Genomic DNA, 27,295 nt, shown 5'->3' with positions numbered 1-27,295 from the left:
ACCATAGTAATAAGGAGTTTCTCTGAGAAGTCACCATTTAATGTTATGGTTTTTTTCTTATCAAAATCATCTAATCAATACAAGCTTGATAGCTTCCTAAAAAGCAGCTGATTGACTAATAAATTCCTTTCCTGGCTACATATGTTTGAAAAGCATCATGTTAAAACTGTCCAGGCAAGATATGGAGTCTGAGAATCTTTCACATAGGCCATACAGGGTGAGGATGTATTTGAAAAAAAGACACTAGCCAGTCTTTGTACTTCTTAATTAGCATCTAGAACATAAAGGGGGAAAAAATAAGCCTTAGAGAATTCATTGGAAAGTTAGTTAAACAATATCAAAGTTTCCTTGACAGTCTTCTGTTTCGAAGCCCAGATTAGTTACAACTATAAAGTAAACCCTTTTGTATCACTTCTTTTTGTTCTTTTTGATTTGGGTATTGGAATAGATGTGTTGTGTGACCAGGCTCCCATCCCTGAAAAGCTAACGTGGTGTTGATTGCTGAAGGCATGTCTGTGAGACCAGGGGCAGCTTTGACCACAGGTCTTTTTGTTGCAGACATGTTTGCTGTTTCTCCTCTGGGAAGTCCAATGTCTCCCCATTCTTTGTCCTCGGACCCTTCTTCATCACGAGATTCTTCTCCCAGCCGAGATTCTTCAGGAGCATCTGCCAGTCCTCATCAGCCCATTGTGATCCACAGTTCAGGGAAGAACTACGGTTTCACTATTCGAGCCATCCGGGTCTACGTGGGAGACAGTGACATCTACACTGTGCACCATATTGTTTGGGTAAGGCCAGTAATTTCTCAGACCTGTGGCATGACTTCTCCAGCCAAATCAGAGAATGAAGCCCATTTAATCTCAAGGGTACTTCCTGTTAAACTGTATTTGGGGCTGGTTGAATTTTGCTTTTGGTGCTTTTTATCTATGTGGTGGAATGAAATCCAGAAAAAAACTAATTTTTTTTCTTACTTATGCCAGATTTTCATATTGAACTGTCTACTTTTATACTCTAAGCTGGTAAAAATAGTCAGAGAGAATCTTATTGCCATCCTTCTTTCATTCTCATTTTTTTTTAGTTCTTTTTTTTACAAAACTACCCTGTTTTAGATTGATGACAGATTAAAAACAGGACTATACCTTCTTGGTTTTCCATTAAGATCTCAGGATCACTTGCCAGTCATCTCAAGGAAATGGTAGATACTAGGGCCATCATTTCTTCTATATATGTGTTCTCCTTTTTGCCTTTAGAATGTGGAAGAAGGAAGTCCAGCATTTCAGGCAGGACTGAAGGCTGGGGATCTGATCACACACATCAATGGAGAACCAATTCATGGACTTGTCCACACAGAAGTTATAGAACTCCTTCTAAAGGTATTGTCCTTTTTTACATCATGACTGACAGATTAGATGTTCCCTTAACTCCAGCCAACTTTCTCACAAAACACATGCTATTTATCATTGAAGGGGTGGGACTTATCACTGAAAGGATATTAGAGTCATCAGCAATGTTGGACTACCTCCGATAGTCAAGCTGACCATATGGCAACCTTGAGATGAGATTTAGAATTACTATTAAAGTTCCATACAAAATCCTAGCACATGGTTGATGTTGTTGTTGTTGTTGTTACGTGCCGTCAAGTCGTTTGCGACTCATAGCGACCCTATGTACAACAGCCCTAAACCCTGCTCTATCCTGTGCCAATCTCATTGCCTCTGACACACCCATCCCGATTACCCCAGTCACTGAATCAATCCACCTCATGAGGGTCTTCTCCTCCTGCACTATCCCTCCACTCTGCCCAGCATGATGTCCCTCTCTAAAGACCTGTCTCTCCTTACAACATGTATGCACATGGTTGATAGATACTAAAATAAATGATTTAACCATGAGATTATCCTCTGCTTGCTATCCAGAAGTTACCATGCGACACGTCAAGTGCTTTAAATCTACTTTTATTGTATCTTGACTGACTGCTCAATGTACAAACCATTAAAAGTAAAAGCCTGAAGATGACTGAAGCCAGTCTACAATTCTGCTGTATTATTACTAATTAGAAACAAGTGATACCTCTGTACCTACATGAATAAGAAGGGTTTTTTGTTGTTGTTTTTTAGTTTCATTTTCTATCTCTGTTAAATTCTGTCTAACTGGAGTGTTCTAGAAATGGGAGGTAGATCAGAACTGTTACCTTTAATTATCCCTTGACTGCAAAATTCATGTAATACGGCCTCAGTTCCTCCAAGGCAATATTCAAGAAAAGATAGATTCATGAATCTTCCTAGCTTCATCACACACATCTGTGTGTGTTTGTGTTCTGGTGTTATTTCACTAGTGGATCAAAGATCTGCTCATAGTAAAGAAAGGTCCAGGAAAAGTTTTTGGTTTTCCTCCTTGGCAGAGAATCTTGAATATGCCATTGTGGTGACACATCTACCCCCATTACCCCAGTCACTGAATCAATCCATCTCATCGAGAATCTTCTCTCCTGCATTGTCCCTCCACCCTCCCAAGCATGACATCCTTCTCCAAGGACTGGTCCCTCCTTGCAACATGTCCAAAGTATGTTAGATGAAGCTTCAGAATCCTTGATTCCTAAAATTGGAACGTCCAAGGAGCAGCCTGGTTTAACCCTTTCCACGGCAAACCTGTTTGTTTTACTAGCAGTTCATGGTATATTCAATACTATTCTCCAGCACCGCAGCTCAAAGGCATTCATTCTCCTTCAGTCATCCCTAGTCATTGTCCAGCTCGCTGATGCACAGCAAGTGATTGCAAAGACCATGGTCTGTGTAAGGTGGACCTTAATCTCCAGACTGACGTCATTGTTCTTCAGTACTCTGGAAAGGTCTCTGACAATAGACTTTCCCAATGCAATATGTCTTTTAATTTCCTGGCTGCTGGTGCCAAGAATGTTGAATGTGGAGCCAAGCAAAACTAAAGCTATTTACAATCTCAATCCCTTCACCATCCATCATGATGCTACCAATCGGCCCAATGGTGAGAACCTTTGTTTTCTTGATATTGAGCTTCAATCCATATTGAAAGCTGCAGTCCTTGACCCTCTGCAGCAAGCACTTCAGGTCCTCCTCAGTTTCAGTACATATTTATATGTATATACTTTTATATACATATAAAATATGTGTATATATTATATATATTTGCATTAGTTTATTTTTATTAAACATACTAATGTTCATTATTTCACTCAGGATGCATTGTAATATGAATTTGGATTTCAAAACTTCTCTCTTCCTGGATAGTTTGGAAGCTGATTTCCCCTTCAATTGGCAGAAGCCCCATACCGGATTGGCTGTTCCCATTTTTACATGTTGTTTTCATCTGGCTGCATGGAACCTGCTAAAAGCTAAGCCCTCCTTCTTTGCTTTAGTCCATAAGATTAAATAGTCACTGAAATTGCCTACATACCCTGTAGAAGAGAGCAGCTGGCTCCCTTCGAAACCAGGGTGTGCCCTGTCAAAAATCCAAGCAGAGGATCTGGCCTCTGGTTCATACAGGAAACACTCCAGAGAAGTAACCAGTGTAATGAAACAAAGAGGATACAAGGGACTTAATTATATTCTCAGTGAACTGTGTAATCGGGCTGCTTGCTTCCAAATTTAGCCAGCAATTCTTGAACACAGAGTGCAGAGTGACTGGTACCAACACCGGGCTTCCATGTTCCATCAGTTTTCCTGAATGCTGTTCACATGCAGCTGGATGTTTGCAAAACCTTTCATAAAAACTCATGGCTCTCAGAAAAGGTAGAAAAACCCATCAAATAGGGCTGCATGTACATACAAATACAGGTATAATATTTATACTTTGGATTATGAACATAGTGAGCATTTTTCAGGTTTCGTGACTTACTATGGTCTCATCTACTTTCATTACCCAAATTGAACCTGATAGGCAAGGGCTGACTTCCATACCTTTCTTTACCTGCACAGGAAAGCTTTCCTAAGGTCACATAGCTTCCTAGGCCCAAAGAATGATAAAATCTCGTTTATCTAGTTCACTACCTCATTGCAATGTGAATCACTCAAAAATACATTCCTTCAGCTTTGACTCATAACACCTCAATTCTACTTTTAGAAAACATCAGTTTTTCTAAATTAAGTGACTTAATGACTCAAAATTTACTCCATTTTGGAGGCAGCATTGTCTTATTCATCACCCCTCCTTACCTACCAGACATAACGTCTGTGATCCAGGAGACTATTCTATTCAGATCTCTTGCTTTCTGAGTGTAGCATTAGTTGAAATCCACAACCACCCCACAAGAGGAGCCCTAGAACTTTACTAGCCTCTACTCCAGAAATGTTCTTTCCTTAATCTCTAGGAAACTTCTGGATTTTAAGATGGGGACCATCAGAGACATCATTTTAACCATCCTCATTCCTTGAGCCCCTGATGTGTGAAGAGCATTGCCCTGGGGACTGCCAAGGTTGCATAGCACATGACACATGAGAACAATTGCTAATAAAGAAAAGGTGCTCTTGTCCCTATTTGACTCTGTTCTAAATGCTTTATTTATGAGGTGAACCATGTAATACTCAAAATTGTCCTGTAAAAATAGTTTTAAAAAATTCCCCTGTAAGTTTGTTGTAGTGTATTGTCAAGTCAGAGCCAATTCACTGCCCACCCTCCTAGTTGGTTTTCAGAGGCAGTCAGTCATGCAGGAGGAAATTGCCTATCCTTTTCCCGTGGAGCAGCTAGTGGATTCAAACCATGTGGTTTTGGATTAGCAGTACATTTCCTTACCACTAAGCCCTCAGAGCAAGTGTCTGGGAAAGCTAAAAGGCAGTAGTACAAGGTTTTGTCCTAAGAAAGAGCCAGTTAAGGGTTGAACACAGGCAGTGAGTCTCTCTCTAGATCCTTTGCTCTCACAGAGTATGCTGTACTATTCTACACAGGTAGGCTTTGTGAACCTTGTAATGGGCCCTTCCTACAATGGTCATTTAAGGTTCACTGTTCATGAGGGAGAACAGTGGCTATACTAAGATACCAATAAAGTGCTAAGTATCAGTAGGGAGCTCTGGTGGCCTAGTGGTAAGAAGCTGTGCTGCAATCATGAAGGCACATGGGTTGAATCCACCAGCTGCTCTGTAGGAGAAAGATTGACAGTCTCTTCCCATATGATTTACTGCCTCTGAAAACCCACTGGAGGGTCAGCTTTAGGTTAGTTCTGACTCGACAGTACTCAACAATGACAACAAACATCAGTAGAAGATTGCAAATGCTGAAGGTGTTCGAAAGGAGGAATGCCTTTCAAACAGGGTAGGAAGAGGTGGCTTTGGAGATGGCATTGTCTAAGCAGGATGGCTTGGTTGGAGGAAAGCAGGAAAGAATGATTGCAGATTCAGTATGTGGCAAGGGTATACAAGAAATTCTAAGAATGAACATGATGTGTAAAAATGCAACGAGAAGGGAGGCCTGGGAGTTTTCAGTGCATGAGTGCACCAAAGTGGGTTCATATATAGTGGTGAAAAGTGTAGGAATACCATGGCTGGATCCTGAAGAATATGAATTAGGGCTAAGACACAGGTATACTCGTAGAACATTTTCTCCATCTGCTTTTTAAAGAGGAAGAGATGAGTAAACAATCTAACTCACCGAGTTACCCATGACCAGCCAGTAAGCCAACATATAACCAGACTGAGAAAAGAAAGTGAATGTGCTGATTACTGCTGTTCTGATTAGTTCAGCCACCTTAAAGTAATTTCTTCCCCACTGTGAACTAATTATACAGATAGTGCAAAGTAATAGTAAACTAATTGAACATCCACAATGTTCTGGCCCCATTTTTTTTTCTTTCCTCTACAAATGATGCAGAATTTCTGTAATGCAGAATAAGCCACTCATTCTTCTAAAGAAGTTCACCCATAAGCCAACCCCTTATACCAACCACCCTGAGCAAAGTTCAGGTAACACTTGCTGTGTTGATTGGGACCACCAGGTGGCAGGCTTCACAATTCTCACCTATTTTTTCTGACATTTAACATTACTCATTAGTGTTTCCTACCAAATGTTCTCACTCTGCATCCTTTGTGTCTGCATTGCTTCTTAAGGAAGCTGCATTGCTGTGCACTTCTGTAAGTCAAATCAACTGTCCCCTGGAACCCTTATATTTAGAATCAAGAGGCTTGGTTTCAGTTTTTGTAGAGGAAAGAGACATTTGTACAGAGGCCAGTAATGCACTCTGATTTAGCAAGCCTCTATTTTCTGATGACAAGTGTTTCATATTTATAAAATATTTATATTATACAATGCTAAAGCTGTTGTTCTGATTCTTAATGCCTTGTTTACATTGTGATACTTTTGACACTTTATCCAGTCAGTGAAGTCCCAGGGCCACTTGTTATATGCAACAATGTGCTCTTTTAGACAGGGAGGAAGTGAAGAGACTCGGGGATTTGTCTGCCCAGAAGGAACGTGGCAGGAAGGGCAGTGGCTGGTGGGGAGGAGAGCCCGACACTGATGCCTACCTTAGATTCTAAGCTCAAGGAAGACCCTCAGTGCTTCTGAGTAATTTTGTTATTGTTGGGTACCATCAAAGTCAGAACCAATCTATAGCTGACTCATGCAGGCATTTAGTTAAACAAGAGGAGATTGCTCATCTTTCTCCCACAGAACAGCTGCTGGATTCGAACTTCATACCTTTGGGATTACAATGCAGCTTCTTACCACTAGGCCCCCAGAGCTCACTAGACTCTGAGCTCAAGGAAGACCCTCAGTGCCTCTGAGGCATTTTACTTCTTGATAAGGAAGCATAATAATGGTCCCCTGCATCATCGAAATGTTATCATCTTTCATTGATTGTGGAAGTAAGAGAATATATGTGGGAAAAAAGCATTTGAACTCAAAAATATGTTTTTAAAAGCTAAGAGGCATGGTTCACCTCATACATTCAAGCATAAATGCCAATGCTGAATTATATTAGAAGAGATTAGGACTGTATTTGGGCTCAAGTAGCTCATGTGATGGCTTGATCAGACCCAGGGATCAGTATGGCTCCATAGCCACATATTCACCTGCAGTGAATCTGGAAGACTGAAAAGACTCCAGTGGAAGTCCTTGGAAGGGGAAGATCAGTCAAGCCCATTATCCCTTTCATTCACCTAAGGCTATAGCAATAGCAAAAATTCCAACATGGTCTCACCCAGTTTATGGAGGGATGATCTTATTCTAATTTTCATTGGCAGGCCTTACATCTTTAGATGCAGGGTATCTTGTTTAAATAATAGACTAGCAATGTCTATTATCAGAAAGGCTTATTTCTACTACATGTGTTGACAACAACATGTAGAATATAAATATACTTTCAGCCAGGCATCCCTGCTGGCCTTAGCTTGGCGAACACTTTGCAATCCAGAGGGCAGTAAATGTCAGGAAAATATCTTCTAACAGAAAAAGAAGGCATGCAGCTTCAACTCAGGACCATTAATAAAGTGTTAAAGTGGGCTCCCCTACCTCCCCCTTTCCCCTTCACATCAGCACCCCTGTTCAACATGAAGAAGCCAGAGAGTCTGCGCCCCATTCCCAAATGAGAAACCCACAAGTGAATAAGAAATTCCTTGGCTTAAAAACAAAAATAATAATCACCATTGGACTATACTCACCATTACGCTGTCTCTTCTGGTCCCCACTGTATCTTTCTCATTTCCTTCGCCACCTCCCCCCACCCACCAAATTGCACAGCCCTACAATTTCATCCCTGGCAATCCTCCCCCTTTGCTGCCAACCCTCACCCCCTTGTATCCCCATACAAGTTTTTCACAATAAATTTAAAAAAAATAATAATTTAAAAAATTATTTTGTTCAAATTCTAATCCCATTTCTGTAAATTGTTTCCTACCACTGTGGCTTTAGGTATGCAATTGGTTATATATATATATATATGTAAAGATATTAAATCAATAGTAAAATTCTGTGACTTTCCAATAATAAAATGGATGTATGACATGAAAAAAATTATTCCCTAAAGAAATATAAATGACAAAACAAGAGACAGGTCTACCACCTTAATAATGAAAAAAATGGAGATTAAAACAAGATATAATTTTCCTTGTAAAATTGGTAATTTGCTTAATACTTATACTCAGTCACAACAAGCCTGTGGTAAATTAGATACTCATGCTTTGGTGACAGGTGTATAAATTGACATAGCCTTTCTAGAAAATAGTATGTCAGTATTTACTAAGAGTCTTTTAAAAGTTCAGGTAGACCTTTTGATTCAAGTCTAATTACATACTGTGGAAAATGTCATAGATTAGGACAGTGATTTATGGGAAAGGGTAGGTATTTCAGCACTAATAATAATTGAAACATTTATAAGAATAGAAATAAGAAATAGTTAAATATATTTTGACTCACCAATCTGATGAATGATATTATACAGAAAATAAAAATCCTGTTTTCAAATAATAATAAATTATTGAAGATATTTTATCAAATTAAGGTAAAATGAAAAAGAGCTGAACCTCAAAAACCAAACTATATAATAAGATTAAAATTATATTTTTAAAATTCATGCATTTAAGTATCTTTAAATGTATACCTTCATGCATGCCTAAAAAAGACTAGTAAGAAATTCACTGAAATATTACTGTTGTAGTATGCCATGGAGTTGGAAACAAATTATAGCTGGCCCTCTGGCAGATTTTCAGAGGATCCAGAAATACAGGCTGGGTTTAGAAGAGGTCGTGGCGCTAGGGACATTATTGACAATGTCAGATGGATCTTGGCAGAAAGCAGACAGTACCAGAAGAATATCTACCTGTGTTTCATTGACTATGCAAAGGCATTTGACTGTGTGGATCACAATAAATTGTGTCTAACCTTGAGGAAAATGGGACTCTCAGAACACTTGATCATACTTATGTGAAACCTATACTTGGACCTCTACTCCGTCCACAGAACAGGGCAAGGAAACACTGCATGGTTCAAAATCAGGAAAGGAGTGCATCAGGGATGCATACTGTGTCCATCTTTTCAGTCTGTATGCAGAACAGATCATTTGGGAAACAGGGCTTTATGAGGAGGAGTGTGGCATCAAGATTGGAGGAAGACTCATTAACAACTTATGATATACAGATGATACTACCTTGCGTGCTGAAACTGAATAAGATCTGAAGCACTTGCTGTAAAAAGTCAAGGACTGTAGTCTTCAATATGGATTGAAGCTCAATATCAACAAGACAAAGATTCTCACCACTGGGCCAATTGGCAGCACCATATTAGAATGAGATGAGATCGAGGTTGTTAGCAATTACAGCTTGCTTGGATCCACACTCAACACCAGCAGTCAGGAAATCAAAAGATGAATTGGGAAAACCTGCTCTCATGGACCTCTCCAGAGTGCTGAAGATCAATGATGTCAGTCTAGAGACAAAGGTGCACCTAATCCAGGCCATGGTCTTCTCAATTACTTGTTATGCTTTAGAGAGCTGGACAATGACTAAGGATGACAGAAGAAGAATAGATGTCTTCAAGTTGTGGTGCTGGAGAAGAGTCTTAAACATACCATGGAGTGCCAAGAAAACTAATAGGTCTGTCTCAGAGAGGGTGAAACCAAGTATCTCCTTGGAGTCTAGAATTTTGAAGTTCTGCCTCACTTACTTTGGGCATGTGGCCCAGAGAGATTGGTCCTTGGAAAAGGACATCATTCTCGCAAGGATGGACAGATAGCGCAGGAGAGGGAGACCCCGGATGAGATGTATTGATATAGTAATGGCAATGGGCGTTGGTGTGTCAGAATTAGTGAGACTAGCTCAGAACAGGGAAGGGTTCAGAGCTGCTGTACATAGGGTCACTATACTTTGCCGGTGACTCAATGGCACATAACAACAGTAACATGCATGACAGCTTTGGAAGCAGGAGCGGCATCCACTTCCTAAAAAACATGCCTTCAGAAACTCTATGAACTTTGATAAATGTTGATAGTTGGAGAGGGGCTTCAGGCCTTTTGTTCATAGGGTCACTATGAGTCGAGCTCAACATGAAGGCAATCACCAATGACAACAACATATAACACACAGAAGTAGATTGCCCATCTTTCTCCCACAGAAAACGGGTGTATTTGAACCATGTGCCTTTGGGTTGGCAGCACAATTCCTTACCAATAAGCCATCAGAGCTCCCTTGAAATATTACTGTTGCCATTGTTATGTGCTTTGGAATCAAAACCAACCCATAGCTGACCCATCAGTGGGTTTTCAGAAGCTTTCAGTCATTAGAGATTGTCATCTTTGTCTTGCAAAACAGCAGTGGATTTGAATTTACATGCTTTTTGGATTAGCAGGCAACCTCTCACCATTAGCTCACCAATGACCACCCGGAATATTATTAGTAGTTGCAAAATGGTAGTGTTCTCAATGATTTTTTTTGTTTTAATTTTTACACTTCATCATTTTCTTCTTACAATAGGCCTCTATTATTTCCCAAATCAGAGGGAACAAAATAGATATTAACTTGAAAACACTCTCTCCCTTATCTTGTGGCTCCCTATGATTCTACTGTACCCAACTCCACTCCATTTGATACCATGGAGAGTCGAGTTGCAAGGTGTTTTCCTAAGCATGAGGCTTTTGTAAAGGCTCTTCTCCTGTTTGGCAAACAAGGCAATCAGTCCTCTCTCTGACTTTGAAAGGACATGTTTCTCCCCTGGTTATTAAGAAATTCAAGGAGAGGTAATTGATGCCAAGGTCACTATGGGTACAAGCTTGTCCACCTGCCCTGGGCCCTTCTCAACCTGCTTTCTGATTCCATTATCAAACCTGTCCCTGAGGCCTGCGCAGTGAGCCCTTGTCCTAGGACTGAGTGAAAAGGCACAGAAATCCACCAGGGATGCTCTCACCTTGTGGGACTCAGTTACACGGAGGCCGTTTCTCACTAGCTGGCATAAACACTCCAGCTCTGTGAGCTGACAGGTTTTATGATGGTAGAAAAGGAACCCTTTAAAGTCCCATTCAATTTTTGCTACTCTGTGATTTCTAGGCCAAAAGGAACACACAGAAAGAAAGAAAAAGAAAAGTAAACCAACCAAGAGCAGACAGCCCCTGGGCACATTTATACTCAATACATATGGATGAAGTTAACGGTTATTTATAGAGCTCTTTCCATGTGTCATACTTGATGCTAAAGACTTTAGAAACATGGTCTCATTTAATCCTTGCATGAAGCCTAGGAGATGCATGTGGTTATATTGTCAGATAGTAAAAGAAATTGAGGAATCACTAAGAGACGCAATCTGCAGAGGCCTCAGAACTCAAACTTGAACTCAGCTCTGAAGACTTTGGAGCCTGTCCTCATAAACAAAATGCACATTCCTTCTTCCACCACTGATTTTTGTGTTGTCAGCACTTCCCTGACTGAAAAGGTCAATACTATAAATCAAAGGCCTTCCATGTGTATGTTCAATCTGTACTGTTATTTGTTTTTTTAATCGCTCATCTCTACTTTGATCTTGTTTCATAATGGCTTTTCTCTTTAATACTAGTGTGTGCACTCTCTCTCTTTTTCTCTTTTTTTAAAATAGAGTGGAAATAAGGTGTCAATCACCACTACCCCATTTGAAAACACATCAATCAAAACAGGACCAGCTAGGAGGAACAGCTATAAGAGCCGGATGGTGAGGCGGAGTAAGAAATCCAAGAAGAAGGAAAGTCTAGAAAGGTTAGTTAAATCAATGTTTTATGCAAGTTTGGTGTGCACTCACGTTAGACAAAAGTTACTCCTTTCTTCATTTAAATGCTTACACCTAAGAAAGGTCTTTTTTCCTCTTTTAGGCATTGTATGATATGGTCCATATACTTTATCCATTGAAGTTCATATGCATAGTAGCATTAACTTTTCATCATAAGAGGATTTATGTGTTTGCATTGTTGTAGGATTTACATTGCCTTTTATCATGTATGGATACCATAAAAAGCCCCTTCTGTCTTTTAAGTCTCTGTATTTCATTTTAGTTGGGCTGGATTTGAGGAATTCAATCTCCAGGCACTTTTTAACGAATATCTACATTTAATGATGTCCTTTATAACATCTGAAAACAAAGAGTTGCTATTTTTTAAATGCCAGCTATTCTAAAATAACTATATCTTTCAAGCTTCCAAATGCAAGTAGACTTAAAAGGGGCTTTAGTCTATTAAACCAAAATGTAACTAAGTTGTACATATTTACTGTCTGAGATGTAATAATGAGAGCTCATGTGTGCTACTGATAGAGACCAGCAAGATTTTTGTATGCATTTCTGTTAGGAATATTTCTTACAAGGCAACTCTTGGTATAATCACAATACATCCCTCATTATGCACTTGCATCTGATTCACCTGACTGTGTTACGAGATTTTTGTTGATCAATATGGAGAAAAATAGGAAAATGAAAAGGAAATAAATGATTTCTAAACTTTAGGAAAGACAAAACATTCAAGAAAGGGAATGTATTCTTTTACATCATGACCTTGCTGTGAACAATTCTTGTGTAGTGACATACACATTCATATTCTCTTTCTCTCTTACTTACTCTCACTTTCAATCTATCACTCTCTCCCCTCTTTTTCCTAAACAAGAAGTTGGTTTAAACATCTTGAGAGGAATAGGAAAGAGGAAGTCGGAAGGAGAATGTATATAAGAATCTCATTATCATCTTTTTTTAAGTAGGAAATCAACATAATGTCTAAAGCTTATTTTTTTTTTTAAAAAAAAAGGGTCTAAACACACTTGTTAGCAATCTGAGGGCACGTAGAAGAAACAGCTGAAAGAGTGAGTGGAATGTGGTTTCTCTAGGGAGTAAGTGGGGGGGAGGCAGAGCAGAGAAGTTGCTTTATTCATTGGGAACTCTTAGAAGTATTTTAATTCTTAACCAAAGTACATTTATGTCTTTGATTACAATTGCACATATATACACTCTGGCATCCTTCTTTGATATTGTATTTTACATTTTGATTGTTCTTTAATCCACAGAGACTACAATTGTCTCAAGTATAATCTCAAAAACCTCAAACTCATGGCCCTTAAATCAGAACGGATGCATAGCTGACTCTCTAGGATCTGCAGATTTTCAGAGGCTATAAAACACAGGGAATGAGATTGCAATTAAAACAAAGACTAAAACCTTTATATTTAAGCTTAGCAGTAGTATTTAAGCTTAGCGAGATTTCTGTGTTGGGTAAAGAAGCTTCTACAGCCACAAACAAATACATGTCATTTAGAGCAGTGCTTTTTGCTTTAGGAGGTCCTCATTGAGCACTAAATGCACATTTACTTACACAGCTGCTGCATAGTATCTGCCACCATGCTGATAGGATAAGCTTCAGCTTCACCTTTCTCAGGCTTTCTATTGAAATATCCAGCCTACGTTGTACTTAGGAATATTCAAGAGCCCACAGTGGGATGAGCAGAGCACACAGCCTTTAACAGATAAAGCCTCTGCCCAGTGTATCACCATTAAAGAATTCTGTATCCAGGATAATAGGTTTTCTTCCTGAGATTTACTGTGTATGATCTCATAATTAAATTGTATCATTTGGGACAGGTACTCAGAAGCTTTCAAGCCAAAAAATACCTTCCTCATAAATCTAACAAATAAGTAATTGACTATATATGTGTATGTATGTATGTATTTCCCTCCCCCAACTCTTATTAGAGGAATTAGAATGAAGGTAAAATTCTATTTTCTAAGTCAGAGAATATGCCTTTCTAATTCATAAAAATGCTTTTGAATGTAAACATGATATCCTGTTCTTCAAATTTCTGCACCTCCTCTCTTGTCAGTGTCTCTGACACAGACTTGCTGCAGTGAACACATGAGTATGTAGGGAGGCAGACATGGTTCTGAAAATAAAATTTGGATGGGGCTGGTCTGACTAATCTTCTGATCCTTTCCTTTCTCTGTTCGCTCTAGAAGGAGATCCCTTTTCAAAAAGCTAGCCAAGCAGCCCTCTCCTTTGCTTCATACCAGCCGAAGTTTCTCCTGTTTGAACCGATCCCTCTCATCAGGGGAGAGCCTCCCCGGGTCCCCCACTCACAGTTTGTCACCACGATCTCCTACACCAAGCTATCGCTCCACACCTGACTTCCCGTCTGGTGAGTGAGGTGCCAGGTACCCCAGAGAAGAGAGAAACACAGGCCAACCACGGCATCTGAGAGCCCGGAGTTGTGAACCTAATTCCATCTGGTGGTTTAAATAATATAGACGAGGACTTATCAGAGGGCCATAAGCATGTCTGTTCTGGCCATTTAAGACCAGAAAGAAGCAGAGTTTGCTCAGGAAGTATGGAGAGTATGTTAATAAGAGGGAGATAATTTGGAAAAAGATCATAATAATGGTCACATAACATGAAGAGTGGAATCAGTGCCACTAAATTATACATATGTTGTTGGGTACCATCAAGTCAGAACCAATCCATGGGTGATCCTCTAGAGGGTTTTCAGAGGCAGTAAATCGCTCTCGGGAGGAGATTGCCCATCCTTCTCCCACAGTGTAACTGGTGAATCCGGACTGTGTGCCTTTGGGATTATAGCACAGTTTCTTACCTCCAGGCCACCAGAGCTCCCTAAATTACACATACAGTTGTTGTTATTGTTATGCAGCATTGAGTCATAGCTGACCAGTGGGTTTCCATAGGCATTAAATCACTCAGGAGAAGATTACTCACCTATCTTTCATAAAGGAGCTGGTGAAATTCAAACCATGAGCCTTTGGTTGGTAGTGCAACCCCTTTATCAGTAGGCCACCAAAGTAGAGATCAATGAATTGGTAAATATTTTCACCAAGTCAAAATGTATAATTAAATCTCAGTGAGTGGAGTTTCATCTGAAGAGTACTTCACTAGGGTAAGATGCTGAGACAATGGCTGGTGCCTGTCCCTGAGCCTCCCTTAAATAATGTGAGCTGCAGGAGTGGAAGGAAAAGGGAAGATGCCCACAAATATTAATACTTTCCTCTTCTCCACCCACAGGTACTAACTCCTCTCAGAGCAGTTCCCCAAGTTCCAGCGCCCCCAACTCTCCAGCGGGCTCTGGGCACATTCGGCCCAGCACTCTTCATGGCCTGGCCCCCAAACTCAGTGGACAGAGGTACCGATCTGGAAGGCGAAAGTCAGCCGGCAGCATCCCGCTCTCCCCACTGGCCCGGACCCCCTCTCCGACCCCTCAGCCCACCTCCCCACAGCGATCACCTTCACCTCTGCTGGGACACTCCCTGGGCAATGCCAAGATCACGCAAGCCTTTCCCAGCAAGATGCACTCCCCTCCCACCATCGTCAGGCACATCGTGAGGCCCAAGAGTGCAGAGCCCCCGCGGTCCCCATTGCTCAAGCGTGTCCAGTCGGAAGAGAAGCTCTCACCCTCCTACAGCAGCGACAAGAAGCACCTGTGCTCCCGTAAGCACAGCCTGGAGGTGACCCAGGAGGAGGTGCAGCGGGAGCAGTCACAGCGTGAGGCCACCTTGCAGAGCCTGGAGGAGAACGTGTGTGATGCGCCCTCCCTCAGCCGAGCCAGGCCCGTGGAGCAGGGCTGCCTGAAGCGCCCTGTCTCCCGGAAGCTGGGCAGACAGGAGTCTGGAGATGACCTGGATCGAGAGAAGCTGAAGGGCAAGGTGGTGGTGAAGAAGCCAGATGGCTTCCCTGAGAAGCAGGAGACCCCTCAGATAGCCCACGGAACTGGTGGTGACATGGAAAGCCTTACTTCTTTTAGACTGGAGGAGAGAGAGAGGAAAATGTTCCCAAAGGCATTGGAACGATCAAGTCACTTTGAAAGCAAAACCAGTGTACAAGAAGCCCAGTCTACGGGCAGCCTGCTGAAGGATGCTCTTCACAAGAAGGCTGGTGTGTGGGCCAGCGAGAGCGTGGTCTTGGACAGCACAGTGTCCGGCCACAGCCCCGCTCCTGGGGAGCACAGCCAGGGCACTGGGGACTTCAGACGTGTCTCCCCTCCTGGCACCCTCCAAGACAGTCTCTCCCACTTTGCCAACAGGGCAGCCCCTGGGAAGGGTGACAACACAGAGAAGATCACCCAGGCCAAGGAGTGTCCCCGCTGTGAGAAGCTGGACAGCAAGCTTGCCAGTATTGATTACCTCCGAAAGAAAGTGTCGCTTGAAGACAAAGATGACAGCCTTGGCCCCATGCTGAAGCCTAAGGTGGCCGCAAGCACCCATGACTGCCTGCCAGGCACCTCAGGCCGGCCCACGGGGGGTCCTCAGGAGGCTACCTCAGCCACAGAGGGTCGGACATTTATTGGTGGGGCCCACGCAGCTCAGATCAGTGCTGTTGCCTTTGTCCCTATCAAGGCCTTGGCTAGCCGAGTGGACAGTGTGGCTGAAAAACCAGGCTTGGTTGCTCCTGAGTCCCCTGCCAGGAAAAGCCCCTCTGAATATAAGCTAGAAGGTCGTTCTGTGTCCTGCCTAAAGCCTATTGAGGGTACTTTGGACATTGCTCTCTTGTCTGGACCTCAGGCCTCCAAGACAGAGCTGGTGTTCCCAGAGCCTTCCCAGAGCCCTGGCCGCTGCAGTAACACAGAGCCCTGCACACCCCCAGCTCTACCCAACAGCCCTGCAAAGGGGGAAACTGCTGCTCAGAGGGAGAACCCCTCCACCAGCTTGAAGATGCACAAGTCCTATCTACTGGAGCCTCGGTTCCAGCCACCCAGCCGTGGTCTCCAGAATGTTCCTTCATCCTCCCAGCCTGACCCAGAGCTAAAGCGGGACAGGAAGGTCTCCCATTCCACCACCAGGGGCCTGGTGACAGTCATGGAAAATGATCCTCAAGGGAAGGAAGGACATACCACCAGACACCAAGACCAAACCCCTGATCCTAAGCGCCTTCCCTTCCCAGGGCAGAACCTCCACAGTGGACTTGAAAGCCCAGACCCCACTGGGCCCCGCAGCCTCCTACCCTCTGATGAGACCCCCTCAAGGAAGAAGCCCAGCCTGAGAGAGTCAACTGAGAGCGCCCCCTCCACAGCCAGAAGTGAGCGGACCACAAGAAGGGCTGATGTCCACTCAGAGCCTTCCTCAGAGCTGCACCCTCCAGAAGCTACTAAAGCTATTGACAATTCCAAAAGTACCCTCTCCACAGGGAGGATGCGGCCAGACTCCTCCACACACTCCCAGACCATGGAGAAAGCCCAGGGGCCATGTGCAAAAGCAAACCACAAAGAAGGCCGCGATGAGGCCAGGCCACTGGCCAGAGAGGACTCCTCCATGCGCTGCGCTGGGATCCCCCTGGAGAAGGAGCACAGCAAGGTCAGAAGTGGTGTGGAAGCCAAGGCCGAGGCCCCTGCAGCCAGACGGTCCCTGCCGCCTGCAGGAATGGAGAGTGGGAAGGCTGAGAAGCTCTCAGATTCCCTGACTGTGCACAAAGACAGCCCCAGGGACTCTGACAGGAAAGACCAGCCTCTCCAGAAGCAACTCAGCGGTAGCCCTCAGCCCCCAACAACCACCAAAGAGCTCCCTGCCCTGGCCACTTGGCAGCAGCACTGCAGCCTCCCAGGCCATTCAGGCAAAGAGCCACTGCCAGCGACCAAGGCCAATGTCAGTGAACCCAGCCCAGGCCTCCAGGACACTCCCACACCTGCTGCTGTGCACATTGAGAGCAACAGCCACAAGCTCAGGCCAGGCCCTGATCCCTGCCCACCAAAGTCTAAGCACCCCGACAGGCCCCTCTTCTCCCAGAAAGCAAGCACAGGAGCCACCAAAGGCAAAGATCCTGTTCCTCAGCCCCTCAGTAGCTGTGGTCGAGAGGGCAAGAGTGGCAGCAGGGGGTTGCTGGATGTGTTCCCTGCCATGCCAGGCCCCCAGAGCAAAGGAAGTGATGTGATTGGCCAGAAAGAAAATGGGCCTGCCTTCCCACTGCAGGCTGAAGGAAGCCCTCTAGACCAGAAGCCAAAACCTACGAGTGGAAGTCGCCCTGCAGATGTGGTAGAGAAGCCAGTGCATTTACCCAGACAAGGACACCCAAGTTCTGGGGAGTCAGTGGACCAGAAACTTCCTTCTGTCCACGAGAAGCAAACTTTGTCTCCAAAGCACTCCAAACCATCCACTGTGAAAGATTGTCCCACTCTGTGCAGACAGACGGACAAGAGTCCAAGTCAGCCAGCTAGCACTCCAGACAGGAAGTCTGAAGGGAGAAAATGCACAGATGCACTTTACATCCCAGCAGAGAGTGGCAAGGGTGAGTCCAGCCTTTCCCAGACACCCAGTGAGACAAGGCTGAGAGGTCCTGAGAGGCCAGCTGCAGCCGTGGGAAAGGCTTTCCCAGAGGCCAGAGGAAAAGGTCCCCAGAAATCCTTGGCAGAGGCAAGCAAGTCTGGTGGCATGAAACGATCCCCCTCAGCCACTGGACAGAGTTCTTTCAGATCCACTGCCCTCCCAGAGAAGTCACTGAGCTACTCGTCCAGCTTCTCAGAAGCCAGGCCAGGAGGCCAGGAGGCCTTTACAGGTGGCAGCGACAGCTCTTCTCCCAAGACCAACGGGGGTGCGGCTGAGCCCCCAACCTTCCCCAACAACAGGGACCCGAGGAAGACCATGTCTGGGGCAGATGGCAGAACCCAGATGACAAAGAGTGACTCGCTGCCATCATTTTGGAGCTCCACCGTCACTCTTGATCCCCATCACCCTGACCCAAACCTGGGTGCAGGAGCTGGCCACCGAGACAGGGCCTTCTCAGTGACCACCACCTTCGGGGAAATCAAAGGGAAGGATCCTGCCCCAGCCCAGCCTCCCCTGGCCAGGAAACAGAATGTGGGCCGAGAAGTGGCCAAGGCATCCCCAGCCCCCAACACTGAGCGCCCCCTCACCCTTTCTTCTGAGAAGGACTTCGTGGTGCGGCAGAGGCGGGGGAAAGAGAGTTTGCGGGGCAGTCCTCACAAAAAGGCCTCGTAATGGGCCAGGCGTGGGGGCAGGACTGTGGAGACCCGGCCTGAATGTGGAACTGTGTCTTGACGACCTTCTTAACCAGCACTGTGTGGAGTGTCCGCCAGGCAGAGCGAGGGCCTAGGTCAGGAAGGGGCGGGGAGAGAGAGAAAGAGGGGACCTTCTTCCAAATGCCTTCCCAATTGTAACCGGTAAAACTGTTACCATATAGTGTTTGTACAAAAAGACAAAAGATACCTTTACAGTTGAAGTTGTGAGGGGGAAAGATTTTCTCTGTAAATATCTAGCAATGTGTTTGGTTTTGAATGTAGAGTCCATACCTTGCTGCTGATTGCGTCGTTTACTACAGCTTTGATTTTGGGTTTTGTTTCCTGGGTATTTTTAAATTTTTTGTTTTATTGTAAGGTTTTTGCTTTACCACTTAGTTATCCTAATGTAGTAAGCAAGCAAAACAGTTAAACTGGGTGTATATCTATATATGCACCTATGATCATGTATATGCATATCCACACATCTGTTCCAGTCTGTAGTTTAAGAGAATATTTCAAGGTGACATTTTTTATAAGTTAAAATCTTCTAAGTAGAGTTAAAGATGAAAGAAAGCCCTACATACAGTAGATTGCAAGTTTTTAATGTGTATTTTTAATAAGAGATTTTTGATAGTACCACATCTGGCTACCTATATTTCCAGATCTTAAACAAGAACTCCTCTTAATTACTGCATTTGGAATCCTCCTCCATTAGGAATGACTAGAACTAATGGAGCTGGCCATTTACATGTTAAAGTCATTCTAATGGACATTTGATCCCAGGTCCAACTGTCAGAAAGGTCAGTTGTCTTTGTCTGTGGGTTTGTGTGTTGGTCTCCACCCTAAGTGAAACGGGAACTATAAATAAATGTCAACTTCCTTTCTATTATCTTTCTTTCCCTTTTCATACTCTTAAACTCAGGCCTTTATGCTGTGAGTCACTAGTCCAAGAAGCACACGTTTTATAGTTGTCCTACACCAGCCCTGCTCTTGAATAAGAAGGAAAATTACCGACCACACACAGATCTGCTACTACTTAGGGTCAAGTCAATAAGCATTAGGCATATTGAAGAGGTTTGAAATTCTGTTTGGGGAAGAAAAGAAGGGTGGTGGATTTTGGCATCATAGCATATAAAGAAATCATCAGGACATCAGATACATTTTAATACATAGCTGGGGCCTTATGTTGTAGATGAAGCTTGCTGTTTTTAGCAGGTTCTCGGGTTTCACATTCATTTCTGATGCATTGAGTAGCTCCGTACATGTCATAACATGCTCTCTTTATTTATATGCAAAAATAATACTATATTAATAAAGAGCAGCATTTTTATAACACACGGACTTGTTGGAGCTATTTGGTGCTAGAATGTGACTGTCCTTTTTACTTTTGCTAAGCCTTATTTAAATTTTGTATACTGTGGAATATGTAGAATTTATCAAATCATTTTAGCACTGAAAGGGTTTTGTTTGGTTGGTTTTTGTTGCAGTTTTCTGGTGACTTGTTTTGTAAGACAGCACTTGCTGACATAAGTCCTATGGCACTAAGAGAAAATACACACAGATAAGTATTTATAAGATACTTGGGATCTATAGCAGGGTTTTTTGGTTTGTTTGTTTCTGTGTAAGAGAAAAAAAAATACCAGTAAATAACTAATTCAGAACCCAACCTCCATCTAGGATATCATCATATCTTCAGGCTGTAAAATTGTTCATCTGAGCACAGCATCATATTATGGCCCTATAGATTGTAAATCAACTAGCAAGGCTGTAAACTCCTCTCCTAAAACAAAAGACATAATTTAACGGACTGTTTTGGTTGTCCTTCATTGTAAAATCAAATAGCAATGGCATCAAAAAGAAAAATATCTCTTCCTTGCACCTAAATATTCTTCCCCCCCCCCAATGCCGTTTTAGCCTTTGCCTTTACTACTTTTTGAAATCAAAGAAGAAACAAATATTTTACAAGAACATAGATGGATTTCAGAAGTGGTCTCAGCATATATAATGCATATCTGTGTTTGGCGGTTGTCATAACCCAGTTCTTCTGCACTCAGACATCAAGACAAGTCTATCTGGGAGGCAGATGATGGTTTACAGCCTTTGCTTTTTAACTGTCCCATTTCCTTTAAAGCACAACTAGCTGCTTGTTTACAAATGATATTTTTATGTATATTTTGTATAGTGTATTATCATTTTGCCAAATATGTGTTTTGCATTTCGGGTAAGTAAAGAGTACCTAAGGTTGCATTCATGTCATTCCTGTCTGTTGTAAACCTCTCCAATCAGCTGGTAGAAGTTCTCCTAACTGTGTTCTAGTTGGTCAGTCTCTGTGTGATCGTAAGATGTGCTCCTTGGTAGTACTCCCAGCTGTAGATTTACCAGCTTAAAAGTTTGTTAGGATCTGTGCAATAAAGTGTTTGCAGTCTTATTTTCTCTATGAAATTCCCTATGGATGTCATAATTGTTGTATATTTATACTTATGCAGTTGCATAACATTGAAATAAAAATTTAGCATGAAAAGACAGTGACTATGAAGTGGTTTTTTTTCCTTCTGTCATATATGTATATACTCATCGACTCCTAAATATTAATAATTATAAGTATCATATGAAAAGGGTGGATTTTTCACATTGCTCATTCCTGAATGGATTGTTCTGCTAAATGTGTGCCTATTTAGATATAGCTGTTCTTGTTAGGTGCCACTGAGTCAAGCACGACTCCTAGCAACCTTATTCTATCCTGCAACCTCCTCACACTTCCTGTCACATAAGAGCCCATTGCAGCAATCTCCATTCAATCCACCTGGTTGAGGGGCTTCCTTTCCTTCACTGACCCTTCACTCTTCCAAGCATCATGTTGCTCCTCCAAGAATAGCACCTCCTAGCAACATGTCCAAAGTATGTGAGCTGAAGCCACATCATTCTGGCCTCCACAGAGCACTCCGGCCACACCCTCTCCGAGACATACCTTGAAAATGGCTGGTCCCTTAATCAGAAAACTCAAACTCATTTCCATCAAGTCAAAACTGACTCAGAGCTGACCCTCCGTTGGGTTTCTGAGGCTGCGAACCAAGCAGGAGGAGACCGACCATATTTATCCTTCGGAATGGCTGGTGAGTTCTCACTGCCATAGAAACTCAGCCTTTGGGTTAGCAGAGCTCTGTATAGACTATGCCACCAGAGCTCCCTCATTTTCTGTTAAGTCCTCCTGTTGTTAAGTGCCACTGAGTTGTAGGCGACTCATAGCTACCCTATGAAGAAGAGTCCTCAACACTTGTGTGACTTTCATTCTCTCTCCAGGTTCATAGGGTTTCCGGAGGCAAGCTATTACGGAAGTAGATGCCACTCCTGCTTCCAAGCTTGTTTTAATCAGGGAGCTCCACCAAACACTGTTCACCTGGGTAACCATTAACGCATTTGACACATCAGTGTTACAGTGTTCAGCTTCACAGCAACCACGAGTTACCCCTGTACAGCAAGTGGACACACCAGGGCTATGCAACCTAGAAGAATGTTTGAACAAAAACAATGAAAAACAAGCCTGTCCTCCTATCTTCTGTATTTTTTAAAGCAGCTTTGTTTCTTGCCCATTGAACTTACCAGTGTCCTCATTTGCATTCCCCGTGTTTCCTAAAATTTAAGAAAGTTCTTTCTGTGTGATACTACCTCTTGTGGTCTCCTCTTGTTCCATCGATGAACATTGTTTCCTTGCCTCTACCCTTGTCTCTTTCAGTTAAGAGAGGTTTCTTACCCTAATGCCTTTCTTTTCACACCTAACTTCTCAGAATACACTTTATATTTCCAGCTGTTCACATCACTCACATCATTTTTCATTGCAGTGACATCTGACATCACACTGTTGACTTTGCTTTGACAAAAGGTGACCAATAAAACACATGTGGCAGAATCAAAACCCACGTCTCTTTTCAGGACATCATGTAAAGTAGGCCATCTCCTTAAATGTCAGTCTTCCTTACAATTCTTGTTCTCTTCAACCTTTTACCTCTTCTGTCTTTAGAAGGTTGCTAATCTTGTACCTCCTCTAAATACTTGTCTCTTTATATATTGCTGTTTCTCAGAGTTCATTCTTGCTTTGTGGGTATTTCTCCTTGAGTCTTCTGTTCCCTAGAGTATTCCTCATTAGCTCATGCTCAGGCCTCTCAAAAATGAGAAAAAATTAATTTCTATGATATTTTATATCATAGGTGCCTCTATTCTTCATATTACACGCACACTAGACCTTATTAACCTTCTACTTAAAGTCTAATGTCTCCCATGACACAACATCAAAATAGTCGTCAAATCCCAACAATTTGGCAAAACATTCATAGGTGCAGTCTGTCTCCCTTCACTAATCTACTGACACAGCCTAGTTTAATCTCCCTCCCAGATATCTTCCACTGGTCTTTCTTCCTCTGTTCTTCACCTCTTCCTGTCTTTTTCTTCACACTGCCCCCAAGGAGATGTTTCTCCAATGTAAATCACACAATGTCTTTTATTGTGCTTTAAATATTTAAGTAGTTCTATTGTTCTTTGGAAGCAGGAGCAGCATCCACTTCCGAAATAGCTTGCCTCCAGAAACTCTATGTACGAACAGTGCTCAGGCCTTTTGTTCATAGGGTCGCTATGAGTTGTCTACAACTCAACAGCACCTAACAACAGCATTGTTCTTTAGGGAGCTCTGGGGGGGCTAGTGGTAAGGAGTTGCAGCTGCCAACCTGTAAGGCAATGGTTCGAATCCCTTAGCATAGGAGAAAGATGATCAGTTTCCTCCTCTGAAAACCTGCTGGAGGGTCTGCTATGAATCAGTTGCAGCCGGAAAGTACATGACAACATGGTTCTTTGGGATAAAATCAAGTTCCTTCAACTTGCTCTTTGTTTCTCACCCTGTCTATCTTCCAGCTTACCATTCAAGTTGGACTTCGTAATTAAGAGGAAGCTTTGGTGAGGACACCACCTGGTCAGTGGGCTAATCTTTTTTTCTTTTCTGTTTTGTACATCTTTCCTATGGTCTTACTCCATTATTTTAGAATGACCTTTTGAGATATTCCTTATCAGAGTCCAAGTTCCCTGAGTCTTTGACTTGGTTTTTTGTTTATTTCTAGGACCCAGCTCATAGACAATGTTGATATATTTGCTGAGCTGATTTAAGATAGGAAATTGTAAAGGCTACCATTTTTTGTGGCTCATTTAGCATGCACCAAACACTATGAGATACATCACATTATCTAATTCAATCTTCACAGCCTTTGAGCTGTGTGATGTTGTCTCATTTTATAGATTAAGAAACGAAGACTCAGAAAAGCAGAGTAAAGAGACTCGCCCTACAGATTATCAGGGCTGAGACTAAACTCAATCTGACTCCAAAGTCATGTTTAAATTCTACAGTTAGACTACACTCCCTTCCTCCTACCTTCTCATCTACTGCTCTGAGGGTTCAGAGATGAAACAGGACAGAATCTGCTTAAAGGAACCCACTCTGCAGTATTCACATTTTGACAAAAAAGTAATTATGGAAATAATTATTTTAATGGCACTTAATACCATGCAGAAAAGTATGTCTGCTTTCACTATAAAAAGAAAGAACACAAATGATATTAAACACACATATCACAGAACTAATAACAGTCACTGGCATGCAATAGCTTTTAAATAAGCCGCCAATTTAGGGACAGTGCAAGCTTTTTTTTTTTTTCTTTTTCCTTTTTCATAAAAGCAAGTTAAAAGGTTGGCGTTTAAAAACAGGTCTAGATCTGTTAAAAGAACTGGATATTTTCCCATGAACCTGACCTCACTGTAGCATAACTACTTCTACAGTATTTTTATTTTATTTTAGCTCTTCTATAATATCAAGTCGACCTCACCTCACAGCGATCCTGTGAACTGCAGATTAAAATGTTGCCCTGCCCTGTGCCATGCTTACGATCTCCACCATGCTCAACCCCTTTGTTGCCTAGTGGAAAGAAGCTGAACTGCAATCCCAAAAGCCACCAACTAGCTGCTCTGTGGGAGAAGGATGGGCAATCTCTTCCTGAGTGATTAACTGCCTCTGAAAACCCGCCAGAGGGAGAGAGAGTGAGAGAGAGAGTGTGTCTCTAAATCCAGGATGTTCTTTTCTAATAAAGCTCCATAGCATACAATGATGTGCAGCCTGTAGACATTAGAAGTTTGGAATGGAGGCAAGAGAATCAGTATTCTTGCATGTTGTGGAGTTGATGGTACCTCATAGTTATCCTACTGTACAGAGAAGAAGAGCTGCCCTCAGAGTCTCAAAAGGAGACAGACCACCTCATCTTCCTTCTCTTGTGAGAGTCTGTTGAGGGGAAATTACCCTCCTTGGGTTAGCTGTGAGCACTGAAATGAGAGCATAACCATTGCCTCATCAGGGCTCACTTAGATAACTGTGGGGGGAAAAAACCAACCCAAACCAAATTCACTACCATCCAGTCAATTCCCATTCAAAGGGACCCTACCAGACCAGAGAATTCTTACGCTGAGTTTGGTATGGAAATGAGAAATAACATCTTCAAAAGAAATCAACACTATCCTAGCCATGCAGGACAATCCTACTGGACATTCACCAGTCAAGCACTTAAATGGTGAGAAGTTTGATAACTGCAGACCAACTTGACACTCTAAGGTGCACGCAAATCCCATGGGGATCTGATAGTGTGTTTAAGAAGATGTGGGAGAAAATATTAAAAAAAAAAAAATAAAAAAAAGAAGAGTAAATTGATTAGAAGAAAAAAAAAAAAGATGTGGGATAGGGTTAAAGATTCTGAGAATCTGGCAAGTCTTTGGGTGGAGTAAACAATTAACATCAAAGGTGGAGGTTTGAATCTACCCAGAAGCACCAGAAGAAAAGACTTAGGGGTCGATTACCCTAAAAGATCAGCTATTGGGAACCTTACCAGACAATTTTACTCTGGCACACATGAGGTTGCTGATCAGAGCTGATTCTTCAACAAGTGTTTTGCTTTTTAAACAAACTTTCAGGTGAGTCAGGAGCTGCCTGGTGTAGGCCACAATGAATGCCCTGACAAACTGCACCGGGAGATTAGAATCTTTCTGAGGCATCAATACCTGAAGACAAGGCTGAGTCCAAATGCAGCCATAGCCAAGGTTGAAAACCATATATAGAAGCTACTCTGTACCTTGAGGTTACACCTTTGTTTTTGCTTAACTTTCTTATCTCAAAACGAAACCTCCAAAGTGGAACTTAAAGAAATCCCCTCTAGTATTCTAAAAACAAAACCAAACCCTCAAACTTTTTGCCTTCAAGTCTGAACTGACCCTTTATTGGGCTTCCAATTGAATAGAATAGGAGCAGCAGCTGGGAGATTCAGCCTCTGGGTAGTCACACAACTCCCTATGGGCTAGGCCACCAGAACTTTCGAGCTCTTACACCTGCAGCACCAAGCATTGCTTAGGAATTAGCCATATAACTATTCTTGTCTCAGTCTAGATGGACTGAGTAGGAACAAGCCTTTTAACAAAATCCTCAAGTTGAACTGTTTGCACATCAGAGCTAGAGAAACATTCTATCACAATTTCCTAAAGTTTCTGCAAGTATTACTTTTAGCATCCCTTAATAATACAGATATTCAGGTCCCACTTTAGGTCCCTGATTTGAAACCTCTAGACAAGATCCTGGAAAATTTATTTCTATTAAGTGAGTGGGAAGGGTGGATGATTGTTTTCAGGAAAGCACTGGAACCACCAGTGTTAGAGAATACTAATCATCTATGCCCAAATATGTCTATAGCGAAAATCCACTATGAGAGTCAACTTTTTCTCTTTATCCGTAGTAAATAATGTACATTTAAAAACCATGAAAAAAAATGTGTATTTAAACACCAAAGAACCCACCACAAAAGATGGAAAAGTCACATTGAAAAATTTATTGAGTATTTGCTTTAAAAATGCCTGGGCGAAAGCTTTTCACTGAAGATAGTTCTCAAGGTAGGTAGTGAAGGTGCATATTCATTCTACAAATGAGAAAAGCAAGATGCAGAAAGACTATGCAACTGCCTTGCTGTGTTGTTATTGTTATGTGCTGTCAAGTTGGCTACAATTTATGACCCTTTGAACAATAGCCCTGAACTCTGCCCTATCCTGAGCCAACTTTACCATCTCCGACACACCTGCCCCCGTTGCCAACAGTCACTATGTCAAGCCATCTCATTCAGGGTCTTCCTCTCCTGCACTGTCCCTCCACCATTCTGAGCATGATGTCCTTCTCTAAGAACTGGTCCCTCTGGCAACATGGTCCAAAGACAGAGCATCAACATCTTGGCCTCCAAGGAGCAACAGTCTCCAGGAGAGACCTGTTGGTTCTCCTGGAAGTCCACAGTAAGTTCAATATTCTTCTCCAGCACCACAACTCAAAGGCA

At 42.6% G+C, this 27,295-nt stretch overlaps 1 protein-coding gene across 1 annotated transcript in view; it reads left to right on the top strand.

Moving 5' to 3' along the window:
- MAST4 (microtubule associated serine/threonine kinase family member 4) overlaps positions 1-18,882 on the top strand; it is a 978,185-nt gene extending 959,303 nt beyond the window's left edge. Inside the window, exons 25-29 of the mRNA XM_006902373.1 lie at positions 559-788; positions 1,251-1,373; positions 11,539-11,675; positions 13,906-14,087; positions 14,963-18,882. Coding sequence (XP_006902435.1) covers positions 559-788; positions 1,251-1,373; positions 11,539-11,675; positions 13,906-14,087; positions 14,963-18,882 — 4,592 coding nt within the window. The remainder of the gene's footprint in view (positions 1-558; positions 789-1,250; positions 1,374-11,538; positions 11,676-13,905; positions 14,088-14,962) is intronic.
- The last annotated feature ends 8,413 nt before the right edge of the window (positions 18,883-27,295 follow it).

Source organism: Elephantulus edwardii, unplaced genomic scaffold, assembly GCF_000299155.1.
Source record: "Elephantulus edwardii isolate Elephantulus edwardi_28Jun2011 unplaced genomic scaffold, EleEdw1.0 scaffold00400, whole genome shotgun sequence".
Classification (NCBI taxonomy): domain Eukaryota; kingdom Metazoa; phylum Chordata; class Mammalia; order Macroscelidea; family Macroscelididae; genus Elephantulus; species Elephantulus edwardii.
This window is presented reverse-complemented; position numbering and strand designations above follow the sequence as displayed.